The following is a 27143-nucleotide window of genomic DNA, read 5'->3' as shown; positions in this document are numbered from 1 at the left end:
ACCTGAAAGAGAACTTATTGAATGAAGTATACATTCATGCGAACTAGAGGCAAGCCACAAGTAAGCCAGCGCACATTGTGGCTTGATACGGAAAAAATTCCTGAAAATCTTCCTGTCAGCACGATCACAGACAAATTTTCACAGCGAATAAAATTGATCCTTGTGGCGAAAATAAATGGCTTATTATTGTACAGGGGTGTGGTAATAATAGCCAGGGATTTACTCACCGACGTCTCCTGCATCCACGAACCGTTCGCACGACTGATGCAGCGTACCTCGGACGTAAAAATTTTCCCTGTCCTTGAAATAGGCCAAATTCTTATTTTTCTGAGCGGCAATGGCTACACTGCAGAGCTGCCCAAATTAACGCCCCGCCGGAATCGAAATCTCGTTGGAACAACCCCTTGGAGAATCCCGTCTCTACGTCTTGGGGCCGAGGTTGGAAACATCTAGATGTATCGCAATAACATTCTCCTGGATCTTGCTAACTGAAAAACTGGAATCTAGAAAATTGAATAAATTCTTTAAATCTCAATGATACCGGTTAGTCGTAAAGTCGCTGCATATTTGAGGTAATTAACCCTGGAATGACTTTGTTTGCAGCAAACAAACCAGCAGATGCACACCTAAAGTTCATAAGAGCAAACAGCCTTGCGCCGTTAATTCAAACAATTCCTGCTAATAGCTTAGTGATGCCTGGTTATATCCCAAAAAAAAAAAAAAAAAAAGGCGAATGAAACGGTTGCCAGCCATATGCTTAATTGACATAGAAAATAATTTTCAAACATGATATCAAGACAAACGCTGACATTGGCCAGAAATGGAATGCTTGCTGAAAACGTAGAGCATTACATATGACATCAGAATATATCCTCTCCGTAGGTTCCTTCATATAGAAATCATGTTCGAATGCGTATATCTGTGCCTGGCAATAAATCTGATTTCTTCCAGAACTCAGACAAAATTCACGCCCTATCCGATAAAATACCCGATCAATTATCCTAGATACCTTTTGACACGGATCCACATAGCCTGAGCTTTTGATCTGCATCGTCCCGAACCCGCGGGAGCTTCGTTCCTGGAAACCGGAACGGCGGGTACTATGGGCCGAGGGGAAGTTGATTCGAAGAATGAATGAATCTTGTGTACTATTGGCCTTCAGGGTTTGAACTGGGTCAGACGTGGCCCGAAAGCGGCGCTGTAGACTGATCAAGTGGAGCGGACTCTTCACGGATCGTGCCGCCGTTTACCGGGAGGAATGCTAACCGTCCGATCGGGTTCTAGCATGCCGATGGTCGATCATTCGAACCTTGTTCTCTTTTTTGGAGACTGCTGTCGTGTTAATTCGGGCGATGATGGCCTAGACAGCATTCTTACCATACGGCTTGCTGCGGATTCGCCCTAGCACGTATCACAGATGCTTGAGGTCAAAGGCTCCAGACTAGGTTGCAGATGACATAGGTACATAATATGCTTTTTGACACATCAACTGGCCGTCAAGAAAGCCCCAGGGCCCGTCAGATCTTGTCTGGGCATTTCTCTCGTTCAAGACAACATGGCTATCCGGACACGGATCCGGTGTGGTATGTAGACGGAGCTAGTTCTCAACCCGATGGCACGGAGCTCTTACGGCAACTCCGACAGGGGTGTATACTACGGATATCCCATGCTAGACAACGGCAAGTCAAGCATTCCTGGACTTTGGGGCCCTAAGCACATTATGCCATCATCGCTGCTACTATGTACATGAATTAGAAATATCTATGAACATGATATACATCAGATATCAAATCTAATTTTGTCTATAACCAGTAGGATGTGAAATGAATCGCAAGTCTATACTCTAAGCAACGCCATGAAAAAAAGGCAAGGAAAAGACAAAACAAGATAAGGAATTCTTGAGGTGACACAAGACCGTTTAGGGAATAATCGGCTGAACTTTCTCAGCCCTGTTATCCAGCTGTTGCAAGACCCGCTGCCAGGATCGGCTAGCCCGTGCGGCATGCTCGTCTGGGACCAACGGGTTGTCCTCCCCAAGGGTTCGCGAGAAGACTTCCATACTGACCCATCCAGTGTAGCCTAGCCCATTAAGACAGGCCTCGGCTACCTCACGAATAGGCAGATATCCACCGCGTTCCTCCTCGCAGGGGAACAGACGTGCATTCCGAGACCAGGCTAGAAGTTTGGGTAGCCCTGGAGCTTGGAGGAAAGGTGTGTGTGGGTCGACGCGCTCGCCATCTGCCAGCTGCACCATCATAACTCGGTCCGGATCAATCTTCCGGACGAGCCGTTCCATTGATGCTTGTAGATCATCGTCCGCATGCGCAGGAAGACGACCCGTCCCGCTGGTCGGATCAGCCCACACTCGCGCGGCAATGTTAAAGGTATCCAGACAGATGCCTAGGTTCGGCCGGTTGGCTCGCACCACGATGTCCCAGCAATCCTCCCAGGTATTGACGTAGGTGCCCCAGGCGAGGGCCTCGTATGCGATGCGAACAGGGGATGCTACGTCGGCCGCCTCGGCCAGATCAGCCACCAGCCGGTCCCGATCACCTGTGATCATGGATGGATCCAGGAAGGATGATGGAATGAGTATGAACAGGTCGTCGCCCAGGATCTGGCACAATCGCACCCAGTGCTTGAGTTCGTCGATGCGCTGAGCATGCTGGGCGGGATCCAGGAGGCCCTCATAGTGTCGGAAGGGCTGCAGCGCTAGAATGTGCACCCCCGCTCGGCGCATAGATCGCGAATGGCGTGCGCGGCGTCGATCTCATAGTCGCGATCGGTGCGGGCCGTAGCCGTCAGCTCACATGTCTGACAGCGCAGCATCTTGGCGAACTCAGCGAGATCATCATGAAAGAGCTCGAGCCCTCGTTGGCCATTGCGCGCGGCGGCCTTGATCTTCGCTGTGATCGGATGAAGGTGCGCTGCGCCCAAGCTGACCGTGGCGATGGCGGGCGACCATCGCGAATCGCCTTCGAGCGAGGGTGGAGTCGGGACACTTGCCATTGACGAATGCCACCGCTAGGAATTAATGGAGGATATCGGGGTGGACGGGGCAACGGTAGATGAGTATATGCCAATGAAAATTAGTCTTGCTTCACGTCTGGTTCGTCCGGGGCCTTGGACTTCGTCGGAGCGAGCGACAGAGGTTCAGATTTAAAGCCATCATGCGCTCAAAGCATATTCTGTTGCGTCTCCTGTTTCCGTGTCGATCGGCAGTGAGTCTCAGGGGCGAGCAAATGCGTCAAATAAGTGGGCCGCCATCGAAGAAGGCCGAGAGTGACGGAGTTTGGCTTCATCGCGCGGCCCAGAATGCAATCCTGGGCGGGATGGGTCCACGTACAACCTGCTGGTTCCACTCTCTGCAGGGTGCAAGGGCTTATCAAAGTGGAGGGGGTTGGAAGTGGTGCAGCGTTGCAGGGTTGATGCTCGGAATACGGAGGACATGAAGTGAAGTGAACGTGATGTCGAACTCTGCCGCACCGGGCATGCCGTGCTGTGGCGCCACTCCGTGGCCAATACCTCGACCGAAATCGAGATTGAAACGAGCAATGCACGATTGAGATTACGACAACGGCTGGTGATCTCCTCATTCCTGGTCGAATCCATCGATGGAGTCAGACAAGGGCTGCTTTCGGGCTTTTTTTGCCTCGACTTCAGCTCCCCATCCATGGGAATGGATGCAACTAGTTTGCGATCCATGACAGAATAGACGATGTCAGAGTGAACCGCATTCGAACGCAATCGTCAGCTCAAAGGAGACGGAATGCGCAAGTGATATATAATCTTAGCAACAATCCGGTCCATAGAGAAGAACAAGAAGAACAAGAGTCGGCCATCATCCCCAGTCGCATTTTTTGTGTGACTTATCCTAACTTCCATCCCCGATCCCGTCAGATCTTCCGTTCAACCACCCATCATGACGGTGATCACTCCTCTGCAAGCCATCGTCAATCGCCTCGGGCAGTTAGTGGTGCAGCACGGCTCAAACCCGTCACCGAAGGCCCACTTCGACCTACTCCGAATGATCGACCAACTCAAATTGGCCGTGGAAACCCCGACGGAAACCGTGTTGCGCTTGATTTACCAGGTAAGGGGAAGAAGCATCATTGCACGCGATGTTCTGCCCCGTTTACTCGAGACTGTTCTTGTTTCGATCTGACTGTGAACACTCTATAGCCTCCTCAAAATGCGGCCCTCCGTACCGTGATCGATCTGGAGATCTTCCCATTGTTGGTCCAGAAGCAGTACAAGGAAGTCGGCATCTCCGCCACTCAGCTGTCTGAGTTCACCGGAGCAGACCGAGACTTGATCGGTATGATCTCCACCTTCAGTGGAAGTTAGTTGTTGTCCCGGTGGACCCAATCGAAATAACACCGTCGGTTTTTTTTAGTGCGCTTGATGCGCGTCATGGCCTCCTTGGGGTTGTGTACAGCCCCAGTGCCGGAAGTCTACCAAGCCAACGAGAAGACTGTGGCGTTGACGCAGCCCATTGGCCGAGATGGTGTGCCATGCATGTATGTGGGCGCAAACCCATGTTTGTCCTTTTAACCGAGGAGGGATGCGCAGTGGCTGACTGGCCAATATAGATATGATCTTACAGTGCCCACCTTGAGCAAACTCCCCGAGTACCTCCGGACTCATGAATACGCCAATCCTGACGACTATGCACGCTCCCCGATGCAGTGGGCGGTTGGGCAGAGCCAGTTTGAATGGCTGGCTAGCAATAAGAACCAGCAGACGCTATTCAATTCTTACATGGCCAGCCGGAGACAGGGCAAGCCTATGTGGTTTGACGTGTACCCCGTTGAGCGACTCCTCGGTCATGGCGTGCCCTGTCAGGATACCGTGTTTCTGGTCGACATCGGGGGCAATCAGGGTCACGATCTGAGCCAGTTTCGGCAAAAGCATCCCCATCTCCCCGGGCGGCTAGTGCTCCAAGATCTGCCCAAAGTAGTGGAGGATGTCTCGGGCAGCGCCGCGGGCATTGAAGTGATGGGATACAGTTTTCTCGATCCACAGCCCGTCAAGGGAGCCCGGGCGTACTATTTCCGGGCCATCTTCCATGACTGGCCAGATCATATCTGCCAGCAGATCCTGCGCAACACCATGTCCGCGATGGCTTCGGGCTACTCTCGCATTCTGATTGTGGACTTCGTCTTGCCGGATACGGAAACTCCTTTGTTGCAGGCCTCGTTGGATATCCAGATGATGAGCATCGGCGCCGGGGTCGAGCGGTCTGAACGCCAGTGGCGCGATCTGCTGCACAGCGTCGGATTGGAGATTACAGGAATCTGGAATCACAGCCCAGGCATGGAGTCCGTGATCGAAGTGGCTCCAATAGCGATAGTGGCGGCACAGTAAGATCTCCCTTTGATGACACCTGATAATGGACATATTTTTAGAATTAGTTTGCTTAATTGATTACGATTTCGCTTTGACACTTGGCATTGATATCGCTTAAATGGAGCTGGACAAATTACAGGGAAGATATCGTCATATCGTCAGTAGAAGCATATAACTATAGGGAGCCCAGGCAGTTTGGTAAGACGTTTGCATAATATCCAGGTCAGACAGATGATTCGCTGTTTTGGTATGAGGGACCTGATCGGTCATAGTAGAAAAAGGAGGACGAGTCGGGATCGGTACGTCTCACGGAATGCCTTGGTGCCGAGAGCAGCAGAAGACTATCGTGAGAATCGAATGTTGTCAGCTCATGGATTGCACAATATTACTAGTAGTATGATCGCGTGCGGTATACGAGGTGTCGTACTAGTCTATTTCGTATTTTGTCAGATGCACGGTTACGCCACCGACCCGCGGGCGTTGCCGTCTCGGGCAACGGATCCGTCACCACTCTCGTTCGACAGCACAACCAGTTCAACCAGGCTTGAATTCTCAGTCCTTTCTGACGCCACAATAATCGTTCTTCTGACATACTATGACCAAACCGCGATCAGTTGTTTCGTCTTTCATATTCGAAGCAAATGGCCGACCTCGAGTTGCCTTGTTTCAGCGGAGCGACAAAGTATCCACATATCGGTGGGTTTGAGAGCCCCTTCAGAAGAGACTATAGATGCCAAGAGATCTCTAGGTTGATCTCGATCTGAACATTGCTCAGCTGCTAACAGGCCATAAGCCATCATCTCGCGCCTATCTCTGGGAGTATAGAAAAGCACGAATCACCCATTGCAGCTGCGTGGCGCGAATTGAAGGAAGAGACAACCTTGACAGCCCAAGATGTGACTCTTTGGCGGCAGGGGAAGCCATTCACATTTGCTGATACCGAGGTTGGGCGGCAGTGGACCATATATCCTTTTAGCTTCCGGCTCACCAATCTTACCGATGGCGGCCGGGGTGAAGCCGGCATTCAGATTGACTGGGAGCATGAGCGATGGAATTGGTATCAGCCAGATCAAGTGATCGGTGATGAGAATCTCGGTGGTGTTCCTCGATTGACGGACAGTCTACGTCGCGTTTGGTTCGAAGGGGATCTGGTTGAAGCGGCGAGCAGAGCACTCCAGTCCGGTCTTGAGCAATTGCAGACGGACCATGTGAGTGGATCACATGAACTGACTGCAGTCGCCCTCCGGACCTTTCGTAATGTGCTGATACATTTGGAGAACGATCCAACATGGTGGGAAAGCGCTCGAATGGCAGCATGGCACCTGTGGAAGAATGGACGGGAGAGTATGGGATCAGCGACATTGAATGCCATTCTCGGCGTTCTGGCCGAAATAGACGATATACGGAACCAGGAAATTGACAAAAGACCAACATGGAATCGGATCCTAGCTGTGGTAGATCACCATCTACAGGACCGAACGACGATGCCATCGCGCATCAAGGACTCTTTTGTTGCCTATCTTCAGACCAACTTTCTCTCCACGGCCCAGTCACAGAACCAGGATAAACTGACGATCTTAACCCTCTCTGCCAGCTCCACTATCCGAGACAGTATCATCGATGCCTTTGCTGCCCTGCCTCTGACCTACCTAGATTTGCGCGTTCTTGAATCTCGGCCACTCTGCGAAGGAGTTACGATGGCATCGTCTCTTCTTGAAGCATTTAAATCTAGGTTTCCAGCCTCAGCTGGCCGTTATTTCCAGCTTCAGATCTTCACGGAGGCTTCAGCAGCTCTCGCTTCCACCGATGTGGACTTCGTGCTGTTGGGAGCTGATTGTATTGCGAGCTCGGGCGCAGTTAGTAACAAGGCTGGGTCACTTCCGGCTGCACTGAGTGCCAAACATGTCAGCTCCAAATCAAAAGCGCTGATATTCAGTGGACTGGAAAAGGTAGCTGAGCCTGAAGAAGAGGAGAATCGCGAGCCAGAGGAGAATGATGGTCGCGAAGTGATGGCTCTTTGGATGAACGGCGGGAAGGAGGGTCTGGATCTTCTCATGGAAGGTCTTCAGGGGAAGGCCCCAAACTGCACTGTTCAAGTGAAGAACACCTACTTTGAGTGGGTGCCTGCAACGCTTATAGACGCATACATCTGCGAAGAAGGGGCACTGGATGCCGCTGCAATTCGAAACAAGGCATCGCAGGTGAAAGAGAATACTGACAGATACTTCGGTTTACTCTAGCTTGAATATCATAGCATATACTTCGGCTCATTTATGGTTATAGGAAGAACCTAGAATCATGAAAGTAAAGCGTTCTTTTTATAAGTCTCCTTTCGATCAACACATAATATTTCAACAACTATTTCATAAGTCAGGCCCTCAAAGTTGATATTTTGCAAATAGTTGTCAGAAGAAGTGAGTCAGGCAAAACAACCAGTTGGCGAAGCCCTTGACAAACAATCATACGCTAAATCATGAGCTTATCTTGACTCTTGGACCTTCATTCACGCTGTTCTTGTTCATCTCGTCTCTTCCGCCATCCCCATTGAAGCCGAGAACTAATCACCCAGTGACGTCACCCTTCGGGTCTTAGCATCGTTCAGACTGCGTGTGTCCCTCTGTCTTTCATCAATGGCGGACACCCTCTTGGATCCCGGAATTCACAAATTCACGGCCCCAGGCACTGGGCTAACCCTCGAGTATGTGGTATACCGGCCGTCTTCAATCTCTCAGGAGGAGGCTAGGCGCAACTTGATTCTAGTTCAGTGTCCCGGCTGGGGCCTGGGCTCTGAGTATCTTGAGCGCGGCCTGTCAGAGCTCTGGAACCCATCGACCGAGATGAACAGAGATCGCCCAGCAGTATACCCGGTTTTATTCTTCCATCCTCGTGGTACTAACGGATCTTCGCGTCCCCTGCATGCACGCCAGATGAGCACCATGCCCGACATGGCTTCGGACTTGGACGATCTGCGCCGCTACCTGCAGCTGGAACAGTTCTCCGTGATGCTGGGCCACTCAAACGGTGGTGCCATTGTACTCGCCTACGCCCAGATGTACCCGGAACGCGTGCAGAAACTGATCTTGCTGAACCACCAGGTCGTCGGCATGCAAGACCGGAAGAAAGAGAAGCTCGAGGCAACGCAGAACAACCCCGCCTATCGAAACGCATGGCAGAACCTGCTGAGCCGTACCGCTGACACCGATGAGGAGTTTACTGAGTCTGTCAAATCTATCTGGCCTCTGTACTTCTATAACCCGGCCCGGTATGTGGATGAGCTGGTGGAGGCGATCGGAAACCGAGCCATGCCGGCGTGGTGCTACCATTCGCAAGGCAAGTGTGACCGGGACATTGAGAACTCGATGCAGATGGTCGACGGTATGTCGGATGTGCAGGCCAAAACATTGATTATTTTTGGTCGCGACGACATGATTTGCGGGTTGAAGATTGCGATTCGAACTATGGAGATCCGCGGCGCCGAGTTGATTACTTACAAGGAGTGTGGGCATTTCCCGTGGATCGAGCAGAAAGAATACACATTGGAGGATATCCGCCGATTCATCGAGAGACGTTACAGGGGCTAAAGAGGCCGGAAAGAGACACGAGCTTCATGAGAAACGCATGGAACGACTTTTCCAATGTACCAAAAGCAAAAAAGAAAGCCTGTAACTGTGCATTGATTAAATCAAGTTCATCAAGTCCCATCCACAAGGTAAATTACACACGCCAAAATAGGACCGACCATCGAATAACCACAGGCGTTGTAGCGGGGAATAAACGGAAACAAAAGGAAGGGGACAAAAGACAATCATAAGCCTGACCCAAACACCGAGACAGAGGACAGGATCGTCAAAAGACCTCTGCCTCCGATCAAGAACAAAGGGAATGAAAAGAAATCCGGGACTATATGCAAAACAACAAGAGGTATCATCATGTTCAAGAGTCACGGACACGCGCTTGGCGCTTGGCGGTGCCAATGTGGGTGTTGTGGACTTTCGTAGCAAACTTCAAGCTAGTCAAGGTCTCAGAGAGATGAGCCTGCAGAGGGCTGACCATGACAAACATAAGTGTCTTCGAGTTCCCGCCCAGCGAGAATTGAAGGAGATATGTGAGCTGTAGGGATGAATAGGTTAGCATCAGATGGATCTTCGGAGGCAACTGCGGATGAAAAATACCTTGCTATTCCGGTATGGGATGTGGCCGCCCTCCTTGCCTTGGCCGAGTGCGGCGATAACATCACCAAGAGAGCTGAGACTGCGGTTGATGTTCTGCGTCTCCTTGAGGCGCTCGCCTGTAGCTCCGCTGTGACTCAGACGCTCGCTTCCAGCCAAATCGACCAAATTGAGAGTGCCTTCGCTACGCTCTCCAGTGATATGGTTCTCACCAATTAACTTCAAGATGAAAACCGAGTGGGATCGAGAGGAACGCTCGTTGGCCTTGGTGGCTGCAACAGACCTATTGGCGGCTGCATGCTTAAGCATAGATTCAACCATTTCAGGGGACTCAAGCTGAACAGTGGTGATGTCGGTGATTATGGTCTTGCCGCGCTGCATGTCGTGCCGAATTTCAAGCTTCTTCTTATCGAGCTCGTCCGGGTTGCCGAGCAAATCATTTAGGTTCTCATTATAGACCTCAACAAAGTTGCCGGCCATTGTGTATCGCCAGCCCTTCTCTTCCAGGCCTTGCGCGGTCTCATAGATTTGATGGACTGCGCGAGGAATCATACCATCTTGTGAAGACATGGTATGCGTCTTACCACTACCAGTTTGGCCGTAACAAAAGATGCACACATTGTAGCCATCCAGAGCACTCTGGACCAGCTGGCTGATTTCATCAAAGACTTCACCGTTCTGAGTCGAGGGGCCGAAAACCCGGTCAAACGCAAAGGTATTGTTTTTGCGAGAGAGAGTTCCCAGGCTGCTCTTTTCCTCTGGGCCCATAATATTGATCTCCTTTGCATCCTCCGATAGGTCAGGGTAGAGCATCGGTGCGATCTCTGTCGCTGGCTCACTGTTGAGGGGTGGCCGGACACGGCAGAATACTCGAATATTACCCTTAAGCTCTTGCACTTGGTTGTGAAGCTTGCGACGCAGAGTCTCCTCCTTGCGTAACTTCTCCTTGGTTGCCTCGGTCTCGGAAAGAGCGTCCATCATCTGCTGGTTGCAGCGTTCAAAGGCTTGTGATTGTTCTTCTCTCCCCCCTTCGAGGAATTCAATTCGGGCCTTCAATGCTCGGATCGTTGACTCTAAGGTAACGCTGTTGCTGCTGGCAGTATCCAAGTTCTGACGAAGCTCATGCGCATTTCTTCGCTCTCGGTCCAAGTCTGCTTTCAAGGACTGAATCTGGTTCTGCGCGGCCAAAACTTCCCGGTTCTTGTTATCTAATTGGATTTCAGACTTTTGGACGTCCAATGCAGATTGCGACGTGAGCTGACTGAGTTCTCGGACTCGTGCAGCTTTCTCGTCGGCGATTTCACTTTCAAATTTTCGCTTGAGCTCTCGGAGTTCATCCTGATGGCGAGCTCGTAACGCTTCCGCCTCTTTTTTACCGTCTTCTCTTATCGATTCCATTTCAATTCTTTGCCGCTGTTCAAGATCATCCATTGCGATTTCTTGATCCCGTTTAGCGTCCTTGAGAGCAAATTCTGCCGCACTTAGCTGGCTCTTCAACGACTCCATTTCCACGCGCAGAGTCAGATTGGTCTCTTTAAGCCCATCGCGGGCGGTTTCAAGCTCTTCAACTAAAATCAGTGTCAGAAACGCGTCCTCGCCGACCGTTGACATCCTATGCAGATCGCTAACCTCTTGTTCTGTACACGTCAATGGCGTCCTTGAGTCCTGAGCTTTGCTGGCCATGCTCGCTCATTTTGGACATGAATTTCATAAAAAAGTCCTCCATGTTCTTCTCTCTCGACTCTTGGTCCCATTCGGAGCCTAAATGGTCAGTAAAACTTGTTAATCTGGAGTCTTTTGATAGAAATGTTGGAATAGGGGGCCTTCTCGGGGTGCGACGGGGGGACTGTGATGGAATTCGGCAAGGTTTGGATGGCGTCAGAATGGGAACCCTTGACCGTTGGTCTGATTTCGCTGGGGTGGAGGCATTTGGGACGAAGTCATCTGGGTTCTTCAAGCAAATTTTGCTTACGATCCTCGCGCTTGCATCTTTCGAATGAGCGCCTTCGAGAGACTGACTTTTCCATCCACTGGGCTCCAACACAGGAAACAACGTTGAAAAGGGCTCGTCAGGACCAAACTTGGGCAGGGGTGTCTCCATGGAAGATCCAACGGGGCAAGAAGATGTACGGTTGGGGGGAAAAGAGAATGTTTTCATACCCTTTCGTTTTCCAAGGACGCTGGCCGCGGCATCTTCAGCATGAGTATCCAATGAGGTAGTTGGGCGAATCATCGATGGGGAGTTGAGCTTGCGAGTACCGATAGATGAATGAGGTCGCGGCACAATGGAGGCTGGTCGCGAAGAAGAACCAAGGGTGGCTGAGAATGCGCCAGTCGTCGGTCGAGAGGTTGTTGAGCCGGGTCGTGACATGGTAGAAGAGGCGAATGAGTTGCCGCGGGCATGTGTCTTGGTCGTACCAGTGTTAGTGCGAGCGACGGACGGCGGTCTCTTAGTTTCGACTGGATTGGCTGTCTTTGGTCGGGTCGCTATGACAGGCTGTTAGCATCTCTCCTAATGCGCAAACTCTCAATGCGCAGGCCACTCCGTACGGGAACTAGTAACTTTGTTTGCGATCGATCCTGGTGGCGGGATACCCGACATGCCTGATCGGGAATTGGTGGTTGCAGAATTCATCTCACGAAGTCCTGCCTGTGGGATGCGTGAGCGAGTCGATGCTCGGGGTTGGGTCTGCGGCGCAATAAGTCAGCAGAGCTGCGATGGGACGATGGAGTGCGGGCACGATTGTTTACCATGTTCTCGTCCTCCATGGTGGGGTTGGTGGTTCGCCAGATCACCGGCGAGTAAAGAATCCGGGCGAGAAGAAGGAACTCTCGTCCAGCCACTGTCTCTTATGTCAATTGACGGATGTTTAAAGATGGGTGATGAGTTGGTGGGAGATGAGCATGCCAGCGGAGAGCATGAGAGCTCCGGTTTCTGGAGAGACGACGAGTAAACAAACGCTGAGTCAGCATGTCCCTCTCCTCCGCATTGGGACTAGCGGTTACCAAACCTGTCACTGTGGTGGCCACCGTACTCGTAATACCATGATGAATACGGCACGTGAGACCGTTGGGATCAAAGAACTACGTTGCGCTGCTTGCATCTTGGGCTGATGGTTGTTTTCTTTGACTCAATTACATTTTTGCCCTTTACCAACATCCAATTTTTGACCGACACAAGTCCCATCTAATATCGGCCGCCAACAACTGGCAGCCATTGAAGCATCGCAGGCGCAGCAGCGCGGACTCCACTCGGCCCGCTCCAAACACCAAAGCGCCCCAGTTCCCGCATTCCCTGGTCAGTCGAGAATAGCTGCTGGGTCTCTTCTCCTTCACCTTCGCCTCCTAGCTTATTGTACTCTAACTCAATCCCTCGAGACTCTAGGTACCCACTATGTCCGGGCGTTTTGTGCGTTCTTCTAAGTATCGTGAGTATGCTTTTGTCCGCCAACTACAAGCTCCCCGCTGACAGTCGGAATCTGTGAAGGCCACGTCTTCGGGCGTTCGACGAGAAAGGTACATTCTGGATCAAATCGGTGTCAGACGGAGTAATGATATTGACAATGTCTGCAGGAGCAATGCTACGATAACCTTCGAATCTCCAGAAATGCTTGGGACACCAACCTAGTCAAAGTGCGTCGTCCCCTTCGCGCGCCACCGCCCCTGACCTCTCACCGCAACGGTCCCCGGTCTAACGGTCTACGAATAGGTCAACCCGAAACATCTCGCAGTCAATTGGGAGGCTGGTGGTGGAGGTGCATTCGCTGTTATCCCTCTTGAGGAGCGAGGCAAGCTCCCGGAGCGCATTCCTCTGTTCCGTGGTCACACCGCAGTTGTGCTTGACACTGACTGGTGAGAATCAACCGTGGTTGCATGAAGTACTATACATGATAGCTCACATTGAGACTCCATTCAGGAATCCCTTCAACGATGACCTGATCGCCTCGGGTTCCGATGACGGAAAGGTATACTGGACATCTCAAGACCATGTGTCCGAGTGGAAGCTTACTCTTGCCCCAGGTGTTTCTCTGGCGGGTTCCAGATAACTTTACTGTTCGACCCGATGTGGATGCCGATGATATCAAGGACATTGCTCCGGTTGGAAAGCTGAGCGGTCACCCCAAGTGAGGATCAACTGTCTATTCCATGCAAGGATGAAGAAACTAATGCCCCCTGCAGGAAGATCGGCCACGTGCTCTTTAACCCCGCGGCGGAAAACGTGCTGGCAACGGCCTCGGGCGACTATACTGTGAAGATCTGGGATATCGAGGCCGGTGCGCCCAAGCTCACTCTCAACATCGGTGACATCGTCCAGTCACAGTCGTGGAGCGCCAATGGCTCGCTGTTGGTCACCACCTCGCGGGACAAGAAGCTCCGTATCTGGGATGTGCGTCAAGAACGACCTGCGCATGAGACGAACGGACACTCGGGAGCCAAGAACAGTCGTGCCGTGTGGCTGGGAGAGCGCGACAGGATCGCGACCACCGGCTTCTCCAAGATGAGCGACCGCCAACTGGCTCTGTGGGATATACGTGCGGTTCGCGAACCTATCAATGGCTTCAAGACCCTAGACTCTATCTCCGGTGTGTGCATGCCGTTCTGGGATGATGGCACCAACTGCTTGTATTTGGCTGGACGAGGGTGAGTAAACATCTTTGTGGCATTTCCTCTACTCTGTGTCTAACTTGTCTTATAGTGACGGAAACATCCGCTATTTCGAGCTTGAGAATGACAAATTCGAATTCCTGTCCGAGTACAAGTCTGCTGACCCGCAGCGTGGCATTGCTTTCATGCCCAAACGTGGTGTGAACATGCACGAAAACGAGCTCACTCGCGCCTTCAAGACGGTCAACGACAGCTACATCGAGCCTATTTCGTTCATTGTTCCTCGTCGATCTGAAAACTTCCAGGATGACATCTACCCTCCAGCTATTGGTGTGACCCCTGCCATGGGCCCATCTGAGTGGCTCTCGGGCAAAGAAGCGATTCCGCCCAAGATCTCGATGGCCAGCCTGTTCGATGGCCAGGGCCTTAAGGAGGTTTCTGGTGTGCAAGAAAAGCCAACTGGCACCATGGATGCCCCTGAGCCTACGCCCGCCGAGCCTGCAGTTTTAACGACAGCTCGCGAGCCAGTTTCCGAGCCTACTCCTGTGGCGCGTCCTGCTCCGTCCATGAAGGACCAGGGTGCTTCAATGGCGGCGATGGTTTCCAAGTTTGCCGATAACGAAGAAGAGGTCGAAGCTGCTGACGACGATTCCAGCTTTGAGGAGGTCTCCAAGCCGGTTGAGCGTCCTGCTCGCTCTCCTATCGCAGAGACTTCCTCCCCCAGGGTTAGCAGTCCGCTGCGGCCCAAGGAGGCTGAGACTAAGTCTGAGCCCAAGTCTGAGCCCAAGCCAGAACCCAAGCCAGAGCCCAAGGTAGAGCCTAAGCAAGACCTCAAGCCAGAGCCCCGCGTTGCTGTATGTTGATATTCCTTCAATCTTTGTGTTTGACCGTTGCTAATTCCCGTAGACCCCAATCGCTGCGTCCCCAGCCAGCGAGTCGAGTGTGCCGACCACCACAGTCCAGAAGGAGATTGAGGAGATCAAGAGCCTGATTGCCCAGCAGACCAAAATCATTGCCGATCAAGCCTCACAGATGCAGAAGCTGACCTCGGAGATGGAAACTCTGAAAAGCAAACTGAACTAGGCTCCCGTCATTTTCACAATTTGCAAATGGTGTTGTAGTGTCTTTTTTCTTACTGTTTACGCTCGGGCAGATGTCCTGGGCTGGGCGGACATACATGTTCATCCCCGGTGTCTCAATCTACATGACACGCTACGGCCTGTGGATAGGTACTTGTCTTGTTTTTTTTTTTAGCGGATTTGTCGATACATTGCCTGTTAAAAGCAAAGTCAATCACTTTTTTGAGCCTCTGTAAAGACATAGTAAGCGTGAAGAATTGCGAGGTCAAAAGACCGGGTGTCGATAGGGACCATTGCTCCCGCTTAACTCGTGTTACAAATCCAGTCCGTATCTTGGGCAACAGAATCTCGATACCACGTATTATAATCCTGTCCTTTTCCCTTTAGATAATCTCTTAGGTTCTGCAAATTCTAATTCCGATCATACTTGGGTATAGATTTATGCCGCATGCTCATGACACTGGTTGGTTTACAGTCGCCTACAATATATATTTTCATTTGGCTATCAGTCGCCGTTATGTACCTTCTTGCTTCGGTAACTTCTTTTGTTCGCTATGGACCCTACTCAATAGCTCGTCACAATGTTTTATCTCTATTCCACTATTCGCTATCTCTCTGGACTTTTTGCTGCTCATCCGATAATTTCCTTGAAGGCCAGAATTTTGAATGGCAAAATTCAACAAAAATCGGAAGTCCGATTAAAGCTGGGATCTCGTGACACATTCAGTTTCGAAGCCTATGGTGCGAATGTGCAGATAATCTCTGATAATTATTATTCCTCTCTATCAGGTAGTGAAATATGGACCTTCAACCAGCTGCTCCCTAGATAGAACTCGCTGTTCGAAGCAGGGTCCTCGTGTCTTTATTTCCCTCTCCTTTACTTCTCCAGGTCCACAGCTAAAACTTGATACTCTTGAACCCAGTATAGTTACGTATCAACTACGTCCGAAGGTCAACTACGTGTAGCAGCCAGATAGAGTGCCCAAATTTCACCATATCGACACTAGAGCAGCGACTACTTCCCACAAAAAAAAGACTATAAACTACAAAAATCGAGACATCGTATGCAAGGAAGTGATATACACATTGAATTTTGAATTATCTACCTGAGGCCGTTGGTACCTCGTCAATCCCATATCTACTGGGCAGATAGAGCACCATGGGAAAATTAAGGACATGCAAGAAAGGTAGAAAAACCAAAGGGGAGGGGAACCAACCAGCCATAAAGAAAAAAGCGGTGCCAGACGCCATTCCTGTGCCATGAAACTTTTTGGAGCTCGTCATTTTCATCAAAGTGGGACATTTTATGCCCGTTTTCTTTTCGCTGTGTGCTGCAAGTTGCAATCTAGAGCTCGTCCTCGTACTTGTAATTGATGCGCCGCCCACCTACGAGGCGCTCCTGGCGGCTATCCCGACGGCCGGGCTTGACTGTATTGGATTTGGCGCTGCCGCGGTTTTGCTGCTCGCGGAGCATGCGCTCGCGATTACGAGCCTCGCGCTCCAGGGTATAGGCATCTTTCTCAGGCTCGGCCGCAGGTGCTGCTGCTTTTTGTTGTACTCGGTCTCGGTCTCGGTCATCATTGCCACGCTTTACACGACGCGCTTGGGGCCGAGAAGTGTGATTGTCGGCATCGGCGGACTCTGAGCGGTCACGGCGACGCTTGCGATCTTCTTCTCGATCTCTGCCTCGGTCCCGATCTCGGTCTCGATCTCGGTTTCGCTCGCGTTCGCGGTCTCGACCATGATCACGATCCCGATCTCGGTCCCGGCGACGGTCACGTTCAGAAACCCGGTCCCGATCCCGTTTTTCCCGATCCCGATCCCGGTCTCGCTCGCGGTCTCGACGCCGGCTATCTCCAGTCCGGTTATCTCCAGTTCGGTTCCGGTCTTCATCGCGCCGGCTGGGCCGATCTCTATGGGACCGATGATTGCTGCTGATTCGGCTTGCAAGATCCCGGGGATCTCCCGCATCGGAGGATACTTTGCCGTGGCCGTTGGTCTGATTGTCCTCAGCGATCAATGGCAGTCGATCAGAAACTCGACCGTCCCCATTCTTCTTCGGGCTGCGGCTGCGGCTGCGGCTGTCACTTCGGCTATGGTGACGATGGCTCCGATTTGATCGATGTCCATTTCTTCGATCTCGGTCACTTTCACGGTGTCTGCGTCGTGAAGAGCGACGAGACGACATTCTTGATGGAGAGCGGGAGTGGCGGTCAGTCAAAGGAGGTTCCTGCACACGATCTGTGCGTTTCATATCTCGTTGGCCTTGCTTCTCGTCCTCGTCAATAAGGTCCGCAGGGCGCGAATGAGCTCGAGAACCCCGGTCTGGCGAGGGCGATCGTGATTGAGCTGCTTGTTGCGATTGTGACGGAGCTTTAGATGGAGACCGGCCGCGAGGCGGGTCTTGAGGTGTTTCGGTAGTGGCTCCTTGCGAGACACCTGGTGTATTACTGCCTGTAGCGGCCCGTCCTTGAATATGGAATCCACGCTGTCGCAGAACGCTGGTGTTGGGCAGGCCTTGCCGCATCGCACGCGGTGCGGCTGGTGCACCCTCCACGCCGGGGTTTCGGGGTTCTACCTGGGGCTGATATGAGCTAGACATCGGTCCCCCCCAAATCCGCCGCCGCGGCCTCCGGGACCACCAAACCCACGCGCGTAACCAGCTCGTCCGTATCCCGAGCCCATATGACCGTGGTAGCCACCGGGCCCAGTGGGCACTGAAGACTGGTCCAGACTGTCAATGGTTGGGATTCCCTGTAGTTGCTGATTGTCTGCCACATCTGTTTCTGCTGGAGCAGTTCCGGTGGGGGTTTCCGCCGAGGCCGCCGCTTTATCAGATACTGGTTCTGCACCGACATCTTCATTCACTTGAGAGGGACCAACAGCCTCAATGGAGGTTCCCTCTGGGCCTTCAGTCGTGCCATTAGGTACTGGACCTCCATAAGGGGGATGAGTTTGGCCATGGCCTCCAAAGCCACCTCGACTGGGGCCGCCTTGGTAGTAACCCCGGCCGCGACCTCGAAACCCACCGCCACGGCCATATCCCGGCCCGTAGTACCCAGACTGATAGCCCATGTTAGAAGGGTAAGACATATTAGATCCGCCATAGGCCCCTCCATAAGGAGGGCCCGTGCCATTTGCGAAAGCAGTTGGATTGAATTTATCTGGGCCACCTTGCCACATGTTTTGCTGGGAGCCATCCCATCCTAAGGATCCATACATGCCCTGACCATTGTAATTCATTCCCATGTTCATGTCCATACCAGTCATGTTCATCCCGTAATCTCCGAACATCCCCTGATTTGCGGCCATTGGGTCCATCGACATTGGCATACCTGGTTGTGAAGTTAGTTGATTGTTACACAACTTATCGAAAAAAAGTATGAAAGGATAGAAAAAACATACCCATTGGGTTCGGAAAGTTGAACATAGAATTTCCCATGAATGGGTTCATCCCGTTAAAATTGCCATTGGCATTCCAACCCATGCCTGAGAAGTCACCCGGGCCCATGTTCATCATCCCAGAGCCAGTCTCTTGTGAGGGGTCTTGCGGAGCATTTTCATCCTCAGCTGGTGTCTCCTCGTAAAGTGGAGTTGGGATTATCTTGGGCCCAGCTGCATCTCCAGTGGCCTGACCAGCAGCTGACTCGGACTGGCTATAGTGTTAGCACATTGCGCACTGCCCAGAAAGAAACAAGATGGGTAGAGCATCTTACGTTGATCGTTTGTTCGGGCATTTCAGGCATTTCAGGCGCACCAGTAGATTCGGGGTTGGCCGCAATGGCATCTCCCTCGGACGCAGGCTCTGTGAATGACTGAGCTGGCTGGCTCTCCACTGGCAGTGGAACATTGAGAGTGTCGGCTGGAGTCTCCTCCACCGGCTTTTTTTCAGTGCTCATCTCGATTGGAATAGCATCATGTTCTGCGGGGGTGGTGATGACCGGAGTGGAGGGAGCAGCCAGCTGACGGTCTTTCTCGCGCTTTTTCTCTTCCGTTCGCAGAAACGCCTTGAGTGTGGTTCGAAGGGCTTTGTTTGGTTTGCAGAGATCTGATGAGACTGGACTGTGTGCACAGACAGGACAGGTTTCAGGGAGGGATGTTTGGCCTAGCAAGGACAAAATTCGAGTTTAGTCACTGTCGGGTTTGGGAGGCATTGTGTGACCACTTACAGGTCTCGCAGATTGACTGGTCGCAACAAGGCAGGCGAAAGGCGTTCACCGCCAGCTTGTTGCAGATGGCGCATCGCAGCTTGAATGGAATCTCATCCTGGATGAGGGTGCTGGGGACGGGCGGATTAGAATTATTCTTCACCTGATGCGGGTTGCGCCATGGGACCTACCTGGCGATGTCCATGAGACCTGCCGGCGGATCCGCCGCAGCCATGGCTGGATCCAAGGAATCTGGCAAAAACAATCGAATTGCCGTTGTGATGGCGACGAGGAGTGTTTGCGCAAGTTGGAAATCAGCACTGGATGGGATTCATGAATTTGGACGGAGAAACGTTCCGCCGATCTAGCTTCTACGAATACGGAGTTGCGAGCCCAGAGCGCACTGCGGGTGGCAGCGGTTTAGGCAATTTGTTACCGGCACAAGAAAACGGTCATGCTTGATTACTAGCTAGCGAGCTCTAGATTGGCCAGGGATATATCGTCATCAGATTAGATCAAGTAATTTTTCGAGTCCATCACCGGCAAACAGCGATACCATCGCGTGGTGTCTTCTGGTTCCGCCTCCGGACGGGTGTCATCATCATCGACGGGGATTAGAGGTAGGGGTTCAGGAACAAAGCAAAGGGAGCAGGAGGTGCTGAAAATAGTGGGAATAACCAGATGCAAAGGTCGGTCAGAAAACAAATAGAAATATGATTGAATATCATTCTGTATCAGTGAGTACTGGTAGTCCATACATAGCCAGCCCCAAGGCAGCTGCGAGCGAGGTAGAGGGGCAGATTGGAAGAACAGGAGAAGAGCAGAGGGAGGTATAGAATAGGGCAAAGCTCAAAGAGGACCTAAATCCCCCCGAGACCACAGATGCTGGCCATCAAATCGATCCCCGAGAGCAGAGAAGTATAGAATCAGTTCCGTCATCAAGGGTCGCAAAGGTTTAAAAAGCCAGAAGGCCGAAAAAAAAAATTAAGTCGCGGGCGATCCACCGCGCGGAATTTAAAAAGGGCGCGACCGCCCGAGAGTCCCCGTGTTTCTTCTTTTCTACTTGGAGCTTGGGCCCGACACGCCAATGTCTTCCGCCTTCAGGTTTTGATATCCTATACTCTTTTTTTCTTTGAATTCCAGACCATCACAGCATGACCGAGGAGAACTATCGACCAAGATCGCCCGACTTTTCTTCTCTTCCCCCTCATACCGCCCATCCTCCTCATACCGCCAACGCCAACGCCAACGCCAACGTCGTCCACCCCACGCAACCGTACGCGCCACTGAGTCCACTGGCCCACCGCTCCTACGACGCCTCACCCTTCTTCAGCTCGTACCAGCGCCCTCCTTCGAGTCGCGTTCCTCAGCAGTACGTGCCTCCTTTCCAGCCGTTCGACGACATGGCCCGTCGCTCATCTCGCTTGCAGCCCGCGGACGCTCCTGTCCCCGAGGCACCCATAACCATGCCTACCGTCGCGCCTATGTCCGATGATCTCCTCCAGACCCGGCCCGGCGCTGGGATCGAGGTAAAGACCAAGTTCCCGGTGGCGCGCATCAAGCGCATCATGCAGGCCGACGAGGATGTCGGAAAGGTCGCGCAAGTGACCCCAATCGCTGTCTGTAAGTGCTACATCTCCCCTAAGACGCGAGCTGTCTCTTTCGACATGGCAATAGATCGTTAACATCTCGCTCCTTTGTTCCAGCCAAGGCTCTGGAGCTCTTTATGATCTCCCTGGTCACCAAAGCAGCCCAAGAGGCCAAGGACCGCAACTCCAAGCGCGTCACCGCGAGTCATCTGAAGCAGGCCGTCGCCAAGGATGAGGTGCTAGATTTCCTTGCCGACATCATCGCTAAGGTGCCTGATCAACCCGCCGGTCGGAAACATGAAGATGATGGCAGCGACCAGAACGAAGGGCGTCGCAAACGTGGCGGACGCCGCCCCAAGGAGGAGAGCGACTAAGACCAGCGTGGCTTATATTAAAAAGAAACGAACACGATTGACGACGTGCTAGATGGGAAAGGCAACTGGCGCATTGATGATCTGATAATTCTCTGTTTGCTATGGTTCTTTTTGGTTCCTTTGCTTTGTTGTTTTTTTACCCCCGGGGGGCGTTGGGTGGACTGGGTTTGATATTTAGCAACGCATATTCATGTGAATAATTCGATACAGGCCCGATCCCTGTATACACGAGTCTTTTTCTCTTCCTTCCAATGCATCAGACTCGGAGCGAGACTGTGCTACAAATGTGTTTCTTTTTTTTTTTTTTTTTTTCAAGATTGGACGCAGTGTAAAGGTAAGAAGAGCACTATTCTTCAAGGTATTGAGCGTCTGGTGGGATTTGAACCACACGTAGCGAGAAGAGTGTACCTGTCAGTTTATTAGTACTTCCTGTTATCAAGCGAGCGTGTACACTCAGTGTCCCCTCCTACTTCCTCCGGATTGCGATTTGAGTGGATGTTGGCGATCGGCGCGCGATACACCAGTTCCCACCGGCTCCACTCGTTCTTCTACCCCGTCAACTTCCCTCCCTCCAGGTCGTGAGACCATGCTGTCACAGAATGGACTTTGTAGGTTCCTCCCGACCACATACTAGTAGAGGGAAGCCTCCGAAATGAAATCTCGGCTAACTGAACTTAGTGGTCTCGTCTCATCGGCGGCTCGCGCGCGTTGTCCAAGACCTCTCGGGCCACCTCACCCACGGAACGACTCACGGCCTTTAAGCGCGCCTGCAACGCTCTTCAGGTATGGCGCTGGACTCGGTTAAAGGAGCATTGACTGATCGAATTGAATGATAGCAAATATGGCGTTCTTCCAACTCCCCCTCCCCCGAACAATCCACCGCTCAGGCACGCGCCTACATCGAACGATTGAACTCCATCCTGAGCGATGAATCCCGCGGACCGGCACCGCACCCCTGTGTGGCCTACGCGGCGTCCTCTCAGATCTTCGTCACTGTGACCAAGCTCGCGTTGTCCTACTATGATGCGGACGTGTTACGCTCCGCCACGGTCTTCTTCAACACGCTTATCGATGCCGAGGTGGATGGTGTCGTAGACAACCGGCTCTTTGCCCGTGCACTGGTTGACCTGGTTCGACGTGCTGATAAGAAGGCAGATGAAATCGAAGGTCGCCTGGTCGAGTTGCTGTTTGGGATTGCCAACAACATTCGCCTGCAACCGACGATTCTCCCTGCATGGTTTGTGCCTCGGACGACCCCCGCGGGCGTGGATGGGGAGTCGGCATCTCCCAGTAGTACGGAGTTTGCTGGCGCAACGCGCAAAGACGAGTTTCCCTTGTTCTACCTGCTGGTGGATTATGTTCATAACGAGGGCAGAGCGGGCGATTTTGCCCGGACTGGGCTGCTTTACCTCATCGAGACGGCATCCCGTTCGAAGAATCTAGAGAAATGGTTGATCGAGAGCGATCTTGCAACGTTGATGGCGACCGGACTAGGCGCGTTGTACAGCCAATTGGGCAGGTATGTCATATTTGAAACGGATGCATGAGCTATATGTGATGAGACGCGGCTGATCATGCGCAGTTTGACATTTGCGCCGACCACCGATGGCAATGTTCCCCGAATCATCGCGCTCTCTGACCACGCTTCGGAAGACACTGCTCTTCTACCAGAGCTGGGTGAAGCTATGGATGCATTCATGTCGTATCTCTTGTTCTGGCAGGACACCATCGACCACTGCAAGTCTACTGAGGTGAACGACACTCTCCTCGACCATTTTCAAGTCCTCTTTCTCGAGCAATTATTGTATTCCAGCCCCCTCATATTAACCCCCTTATGAATCACACTGACAAACCTTAAGATACCCTTCATTACTGGAATCATCGGACGTGGCAGGTGGCTCAACAGCGGCAGTTTTGACCTATCTTTGCCGTATACTTGACTCAATTGACCAAGGCGAGTTGGTGCACCGAATTCTACACTTCTTACTGGCATCGTCTCCTCCGCCTGAGGAACAGATGGATATGTCGGCCAGCCGCCGAAAATCACTCAACGTGTTGGCCGCTTTGGCGTCTGAAGCGGCCCAACCCTCCCCGTCTCTCTTTAACTTGCGCGACTTGGCTCTGATGGGGCTTCATTCTACAAACCGCCAGACTGTGCTGGCCACATTACGTCTGTTGAATGTCGTTCTCCAACGGCACCATCCCTTTGCGCGGTCACTGATTCACACCATCCCCAGCCAGCCGGCACTCCAGCGATCTGTGGGTGCTTTCAATGCCGAGCTCGAACAGCTGCTTGGCCTGGGAACTTCACTCATCAATGAGCCTACCCTAAACGAATCCTATGACAACTACGTTGCTGATGCGACCTGGGTGCTCGAGTCCCGCCTGTGTCTCCCTGTCCCCTCTGACATGACGGAGGAAGCGATTCCTCTCCCGCTACAACTTCAACAAGACGATCCAATTATCCAGGCACTTCTTTCTTGCGTCGAAAGCTTCTATACTAACAGTGTCATCGTGAACCTTGCGCTGACGGGTGTTTTGATGAGTCTGGCATCCTCGCATTTGTTTTCTTTAGATGGCTGGATATTGGTGGATCCCGCGCAATACGATCCTCCGTCCCCAGAGGGGCAATCGGAAGAGGGTGATGCAATTCACCGTGCATATCAGGCGCCGACATGGCCGGCCACTGCTAGTCCAACATTAACTGCAGCGCTTCGGCGACTTGTAGACCAGGCGCGCCAGTGGCAACGGGACCTGCCAGACTTCGATGTGCTTGTTGCGGCCCGACGAGAAGTCCTCCATCAAGAAGACCGGCCTCAAACCCCCGATCGCTCCTCAGCGCCCTCGGAGGCTGCGGCACCCATGTTCGGAGATCGTCCAGGTCTCTCTTACCCCGGGTCGCCAGAACCCCAAATCCCGGGTTCCCGGGGCCGGTCACCACAGCCGGTCAGTTCCCCTCCCATGGCACCCACTTTCATTCGGGGCGAGTCGTCTGTTCGCCCAATCGACTCCCGCGGAACGTCGACCTCCCGGACGGCAGCTGCGGGGGCTCTTCGGCAGCGACTGAGCACCCCGTTTCCGCTAGTCCCCGCTGAATCCATCTCGGCTTCGACGGAAGGGAATGCGGAAAGCGAAGACGCTAATGCCCAGGCACCGCCGGTGGTGACCCTCGGTCACGTTCTCACGAATGTGGTGGTTTTGTATGAGTTTCTTCTTGAACTCTCCGCAGTTGTGCAATCACGCGGTAGCCTATTTGACGAGGCGGGATACATATAGTGAAACTTGAGGAATGTGTATAGTGTATACTTTTTGGTCTATAGATTGTACATCTATGCTTATACCCACCTGTCTGTTACTAATCCGGCGTGATGACGGAACATCCCATATGAATTATTCCTCACTATTGTTCATGATTCTGTTCTTACCACGGAAGACCCTGAGTCTCATTCTATTCCTAATTACCATTTGATTTGGAGCTCGCGGCAGATCAACTCCTTTTTCCCGCGCTGCCCCTGAAGTGGGTCGATCTGACGCATGCACGCCAAGAAACCGTGACGGATCCGCTTGCGACGATTGGACTTGCGCCCACTGGCCACCTAGACACCATTGTCCATTGCAGAGAAGACCCTGGCCCTCTTCTCGTCATGTTCCAAAAACCCTCCCTCTCCGTTGATTTCCCTTCCTGTTTTTCACCACGGCATGCCCGGCTGCCATGCCTGCGGAACCTGAGTTCGATCGCGAGGACCGCGAGGATGCCCCGTTCCTTACTGAATCCGGAACGCCTGGCCGCGCCCACGACCACCACGATGGCAAGCCCGACCGGTCAGCGGAGACACATGCCAATGCCTCCGTGAGCAAGATCACTTTCCGGCTGAAGATCATTCTATTCGCTATGATTCTGGCCGTCGAGGTCGGCTTTGCATTCCTTGAAGGCCCAATGGTCCGAATTATGGAATCCATTGCGTGTGGCCAGTATTATTCACAGGCAGATCCGTCCAAGATTGGCGCCAATGGACAGGTACCAGAGGAGCTATGCAAGCTGGCAGAAATCCAGTCGGAATTGGCCGCTGTCAAAGGCTACCATATGTTCTTCGATGGTTTACTAAGTATGTCCAGCCCTTGCACAATTTCCGGGTAATGTGGGTGGAAAGCTGACAGGAGCCTGCCTAGGCGCGCTGATGGCCATTCCATACGGTCTGTTGGCTGATCGCCGTGGTCGCAAATCAACACTTGTGCTTGGTATCCCCGGATTCGCACTGAACTCGATGATCACCGTCGCCGTCCTGTGGTTCAACAAAATATTTCCGCTACGCGCGGTTTGGTTGTCTTCTCTGGCGTGGTTGCTGGGGGGTGGGCCGGTCGTGGCCTTCGCTATTATTTGGACGATGATGGCTGATGTGACAACGGAATCGGAAAGGTATGAATTGTGCATTGCAATTATTGACCACTACTAGTGATAACAAGAACAAATAAAAGCTGACTTGCCTATGCAGAGCTGGACTGTTCTTCCAATTTGCCATTGTATCTATGGGCGCCGACTTTGTTTCAACCGCTCTTGCTTCTTGGTTGATGACCATGGATCCCTGGGTCCCACTCATAATTGGCTTCACCATCGTTTTTGGCGGTCTCTTGTTTATATTGATTTTGCCTGAGACCAAGCATGTGCTGCCCTCTAGAAAGGAGCCCGCACCATCCCACGTTGAACTTTCCGATTTATCAGAAGAATCTAAGCCGAAATACCATATCGCCACGCCTGATGAGCCTGGACAGTACCACGACGACGACATGGACAATGGTCGTACACATGAACGTCACCTTTCTTGGAGCTACCCTGGCCAACAGCACCCATCGTTCTGGGCCAAGTGCCGTGCCAACTATCGCTTTTACGTGAAGCCCTACCTCTTCATTTTGAACCGAAAGCCGGTCATTCTCCTCTTGACCGCTTTCCTGGTCTACCGTCTCAGCCGTGGTTCGTCCTGGTTCTTAACCCAGTATATCTCGACTAGGTACCACTGGACATTAGCGCAAGCCAATATGCTGGTGGCCTCCCGGCCTACCGTATCCATTCCGGTGTTTCTATGGGGTCTTCCATGGCTCAAGAAACGTGCGCTGAATCCACGACGCACGTCGACTGAGAAGGACCTCTGGCTCGCTCGAGCCAGCATTCTATGCCTGACTCTAGGAACTCTTGGAATCGGCCTCTCTCCCTCGATCGCGACCCTGATCCCCAGTATGATCTTACAAACCTCTGGTTCAGGCTTTGTATTTTTGACGCGCTCCATTATTACCACGCTTGTTGAGCGCGATGAAACCGCTCGGTTGTATACTGTGATTGAGATTATCCAGTCATTCGGCAACGTTGTGGCCAGTCTATCGATCACAGCAGTCTTCCAGCTTGGTCTGCGACTTGGAGGATTTTGGATTGGCCTGGCCTGGATGATGACCAGCTCTTTATTTTGCATGGTGGCTGTCGCGATCTGGTGGTTCCGACTGCCAACCGCTCCTCGCACTGCGGACTTTGTGGAGGAATTTGAAGAGGAATGATTGGCGGATGGGAAATCAAGGAAGTCGCATATAGATCTTGTACAGTTTAGATCTCGGATCATTGGCCCGGAGTTTCGGTGTCATCCTTCATGTATTTTATTCATATACATTTGTTTCAAATACCATTTTCCCAGCTTCTCATACATCTTCTAACCCGACAAATATCTGTATACTTGGATCATCCCGATTAGAATAGCTTCGTGCTCCCTAGTCACGTGCCTCTCACATGCGAAAGTCCCCAGAAATTCTGACCGTAACACACCTCCCCTCTTGCCATCGCAGACGT

The 27143-nt window shown here is 52.2% G+C and overlaps 10 protein-coding genes across 10 annotated transcripts; 7 read left to right on the top strand and 3 right to left on the bottom strand.

The window, feature by feature from the left end:
* Positions 1–1918: 1918 nt before the first annotated feature.
* Positions 1919–3009, bottom strand: N7462_009750 (sugar phosphate isomerase/epimerase family protein; the record flags this gene model as incomplete). The annotated part of the gene is made up of 2 exons (XM_057081464.1): positions 1919–2769; positions 2811–3009. 2 exons carry the CDS (start codon positions 3007–3009, stop codon positions 1919–1921), a joined length of 1050 nt encoding a protein of 349 aa, XP_056928504.1.
* Positions 3010–3922: 913 nt separating this feature from the next.
* N7462_009749 (uncharacterized protein) lies at positions 3923–5367 on the top strand (the record flags this gene model as incomplete). The annotated part of the gene is made up of 4 exons (XM_057081463.1): positions 3923–4093; positions 4183–4342; positions 4397–4520; positions 4593–5367. 4 exons carry the CDS (start codon positions 3923–3925, stop codon positions 5365–5367), a joined length of 1230 nt encoding a protein of 409 aa, XP_056928503.1.
* A 432-nt stretch (positions 5368–5799) lies between these two features.
* Positions 5800–7589, top strand: N7462_009748 (translation initiation factor eIF-2B subunit family protein; the record flags this gene model as incomplete). Its single annotated transcript, XM_057081462.1, has 2 exons — positions 5800–6045; positions 6135–7589. The coding sequence occupies 2 exons, from the start codon at positions 5800–5802 to the stop codon at positions 7587–7589; spliced, it is 1701 nt and encodes a 566-aa protein (XP_056928502.1).
* A 390-nt stretch (positions 7590–7979) lies between these two features.
* N7462_009747 (alpha/beta fold hydrolase) lies at positions 7980–8930 on the top strand (the record flags this gene model as incomplete). Its single annotated transcript, XM_057081461.1, has 1 exon — positions 7980–8930. One exon carries the CDS (start codon positions 7980–7982, stop codon positions 8928–8930), a length of 951 nt encoding a protein of 316 aa, XP_056928501.1.
* Positions 8931–9282: 352 nt separating this feature from the next.
* On the bottom strand, positions 9283–12287 carry N7462_009746 (putative kinesin family protein (KlpA); the record flags this gene model as incomplete). The annotated part of the gene is made up of 6 exons (XM_057081460.1): positions 9283–9459; positions 9522–11086; positions 11148–11279; positions 11679–12005; positions 12069–12207; positions 12270–12287. 6 exons carry the CDS (start codon positions 12285–12287, stop codon positions 9283–9285), a joined length of 2358 nt encoding a protein of 785 aa, XP_056928500.1.
* Positions 12288–12912: 625 nt separating this feature from the next.
* On the top strand, positions 12913–15206 carry N7462_009745 (coronin; the record flags this gene model as incomplete). The annotated part of the gene is made up of 9 exons (XM_057081459.1): positions 12913–12946; positions 12991–13034; positions 13092–13151; positions 13228–13370; positions 13435–13483; positions 13539–13642; positions 13698–14159; positions 14215–14977; positions 15030–15206. The coding sequence occupies 9 exons, from the start codon at positions 12913–12915 to the stop codon at positions 15204–15206; spliced, it is 1836 nt and encodes a 611-aa protein (XP_056928499.1).
* Positions 15207–16547: 1341 nt separating this feature from the next.
* Positions 16548–19585, bottom strand: N7462_009744 (RING finger protein; the record flags this gene model as incomplete). Its single annotated transcript, XM_057081458.1, has 6 exons — positions 16548–17776; positions 17854–18537; positions 18608–18854; positions 18919–19307; positions 19372–19481; positions 19542–19585. The coding sequence occupies 6 exons, from the start codon at positions 19583–19585 to the stop codon at positions 16548–16550; spliced, it is 2703 nt and encodes a 900-aa protein (XP_056928498.1).
* Positions 19586–20504: 919 nt separating this feature from the next.
* Positions 20505–21313, top strand: nctA (negative cofactor 2 transcription regulator complex subunit BUR6; the record flags this gene model as incomplete). Its single annotated transcript, XM_057081457.1, has 2 exons — positions 20505–20973; positions 21057–21313. The coding sequence occupies 2 exons, from the start codon at positions 20505–20507 to the stop codon at positions 21311–21313; spliced, it is 726 nt and encodes a 241-aa protein (XP_056928497.1).
* Positions 21314–21912: 599 nt separating this feature from the next.
* Positions 21913–24589, top strand: N7462_009742 (uncharacterized protein; the record flags this gene model as incomplete). Its single annotated transcript, XM_057081456.1, has 5 exons — positions 21913–21921; positions 21992–22096; positions 22150–22832; positions 22896–23117; positions 23173–24589. The coding sequence occupies 5 exons, from the start codon at positions 21913–21915 to the stop codon at positions 24587–24589; spliced, it is 2436 nt and encodes an 811-aa protein (XP_056928496.1).
* A 436-nt stretch (positions 24590–25025) lies between these two features.
* On the top strand, positions 25026–26857 carry N7462_009741 (putative MFS transporter; the record flags this gene model as incomplete). The annotated part of the gene is made up of 3 exons (XM_057081455.1): positions 25026–25419; positions 25484–25730; positions 25807–26857. 3 exons carry the CDS (start codon positions 25026–25028, stop codon positions 26855–26857), a joined length of 1692 nt encoding a protein of 563 aa, XP_056928495.1.
* Between the last annotated feature and the right edge of the window lie 286 nt (positions 26858–27143).

The sequence above is a fragment of the Penicillium macrosclerotiorum genome (assembly GCF_028827735.1).
Source record: "Penicillium macrosclerotiorum strain IBT 26536 chromosome Unknown utg000010l_segment0_segment0, whole genome shotgun sequence".
Lineage (NCBI taxonomy): Eukaryota > Fungi > Ascomycota > Eurotiomycetes > Eurotiales > Aspergillaceae > Penicillium > Penicillium macrosclerotiorum.
The sequence above is the reverse complement of the archived record's forward strand: the minus strand, read 5'-3'. Positions and strand labels throughout refer to the sequence as shown.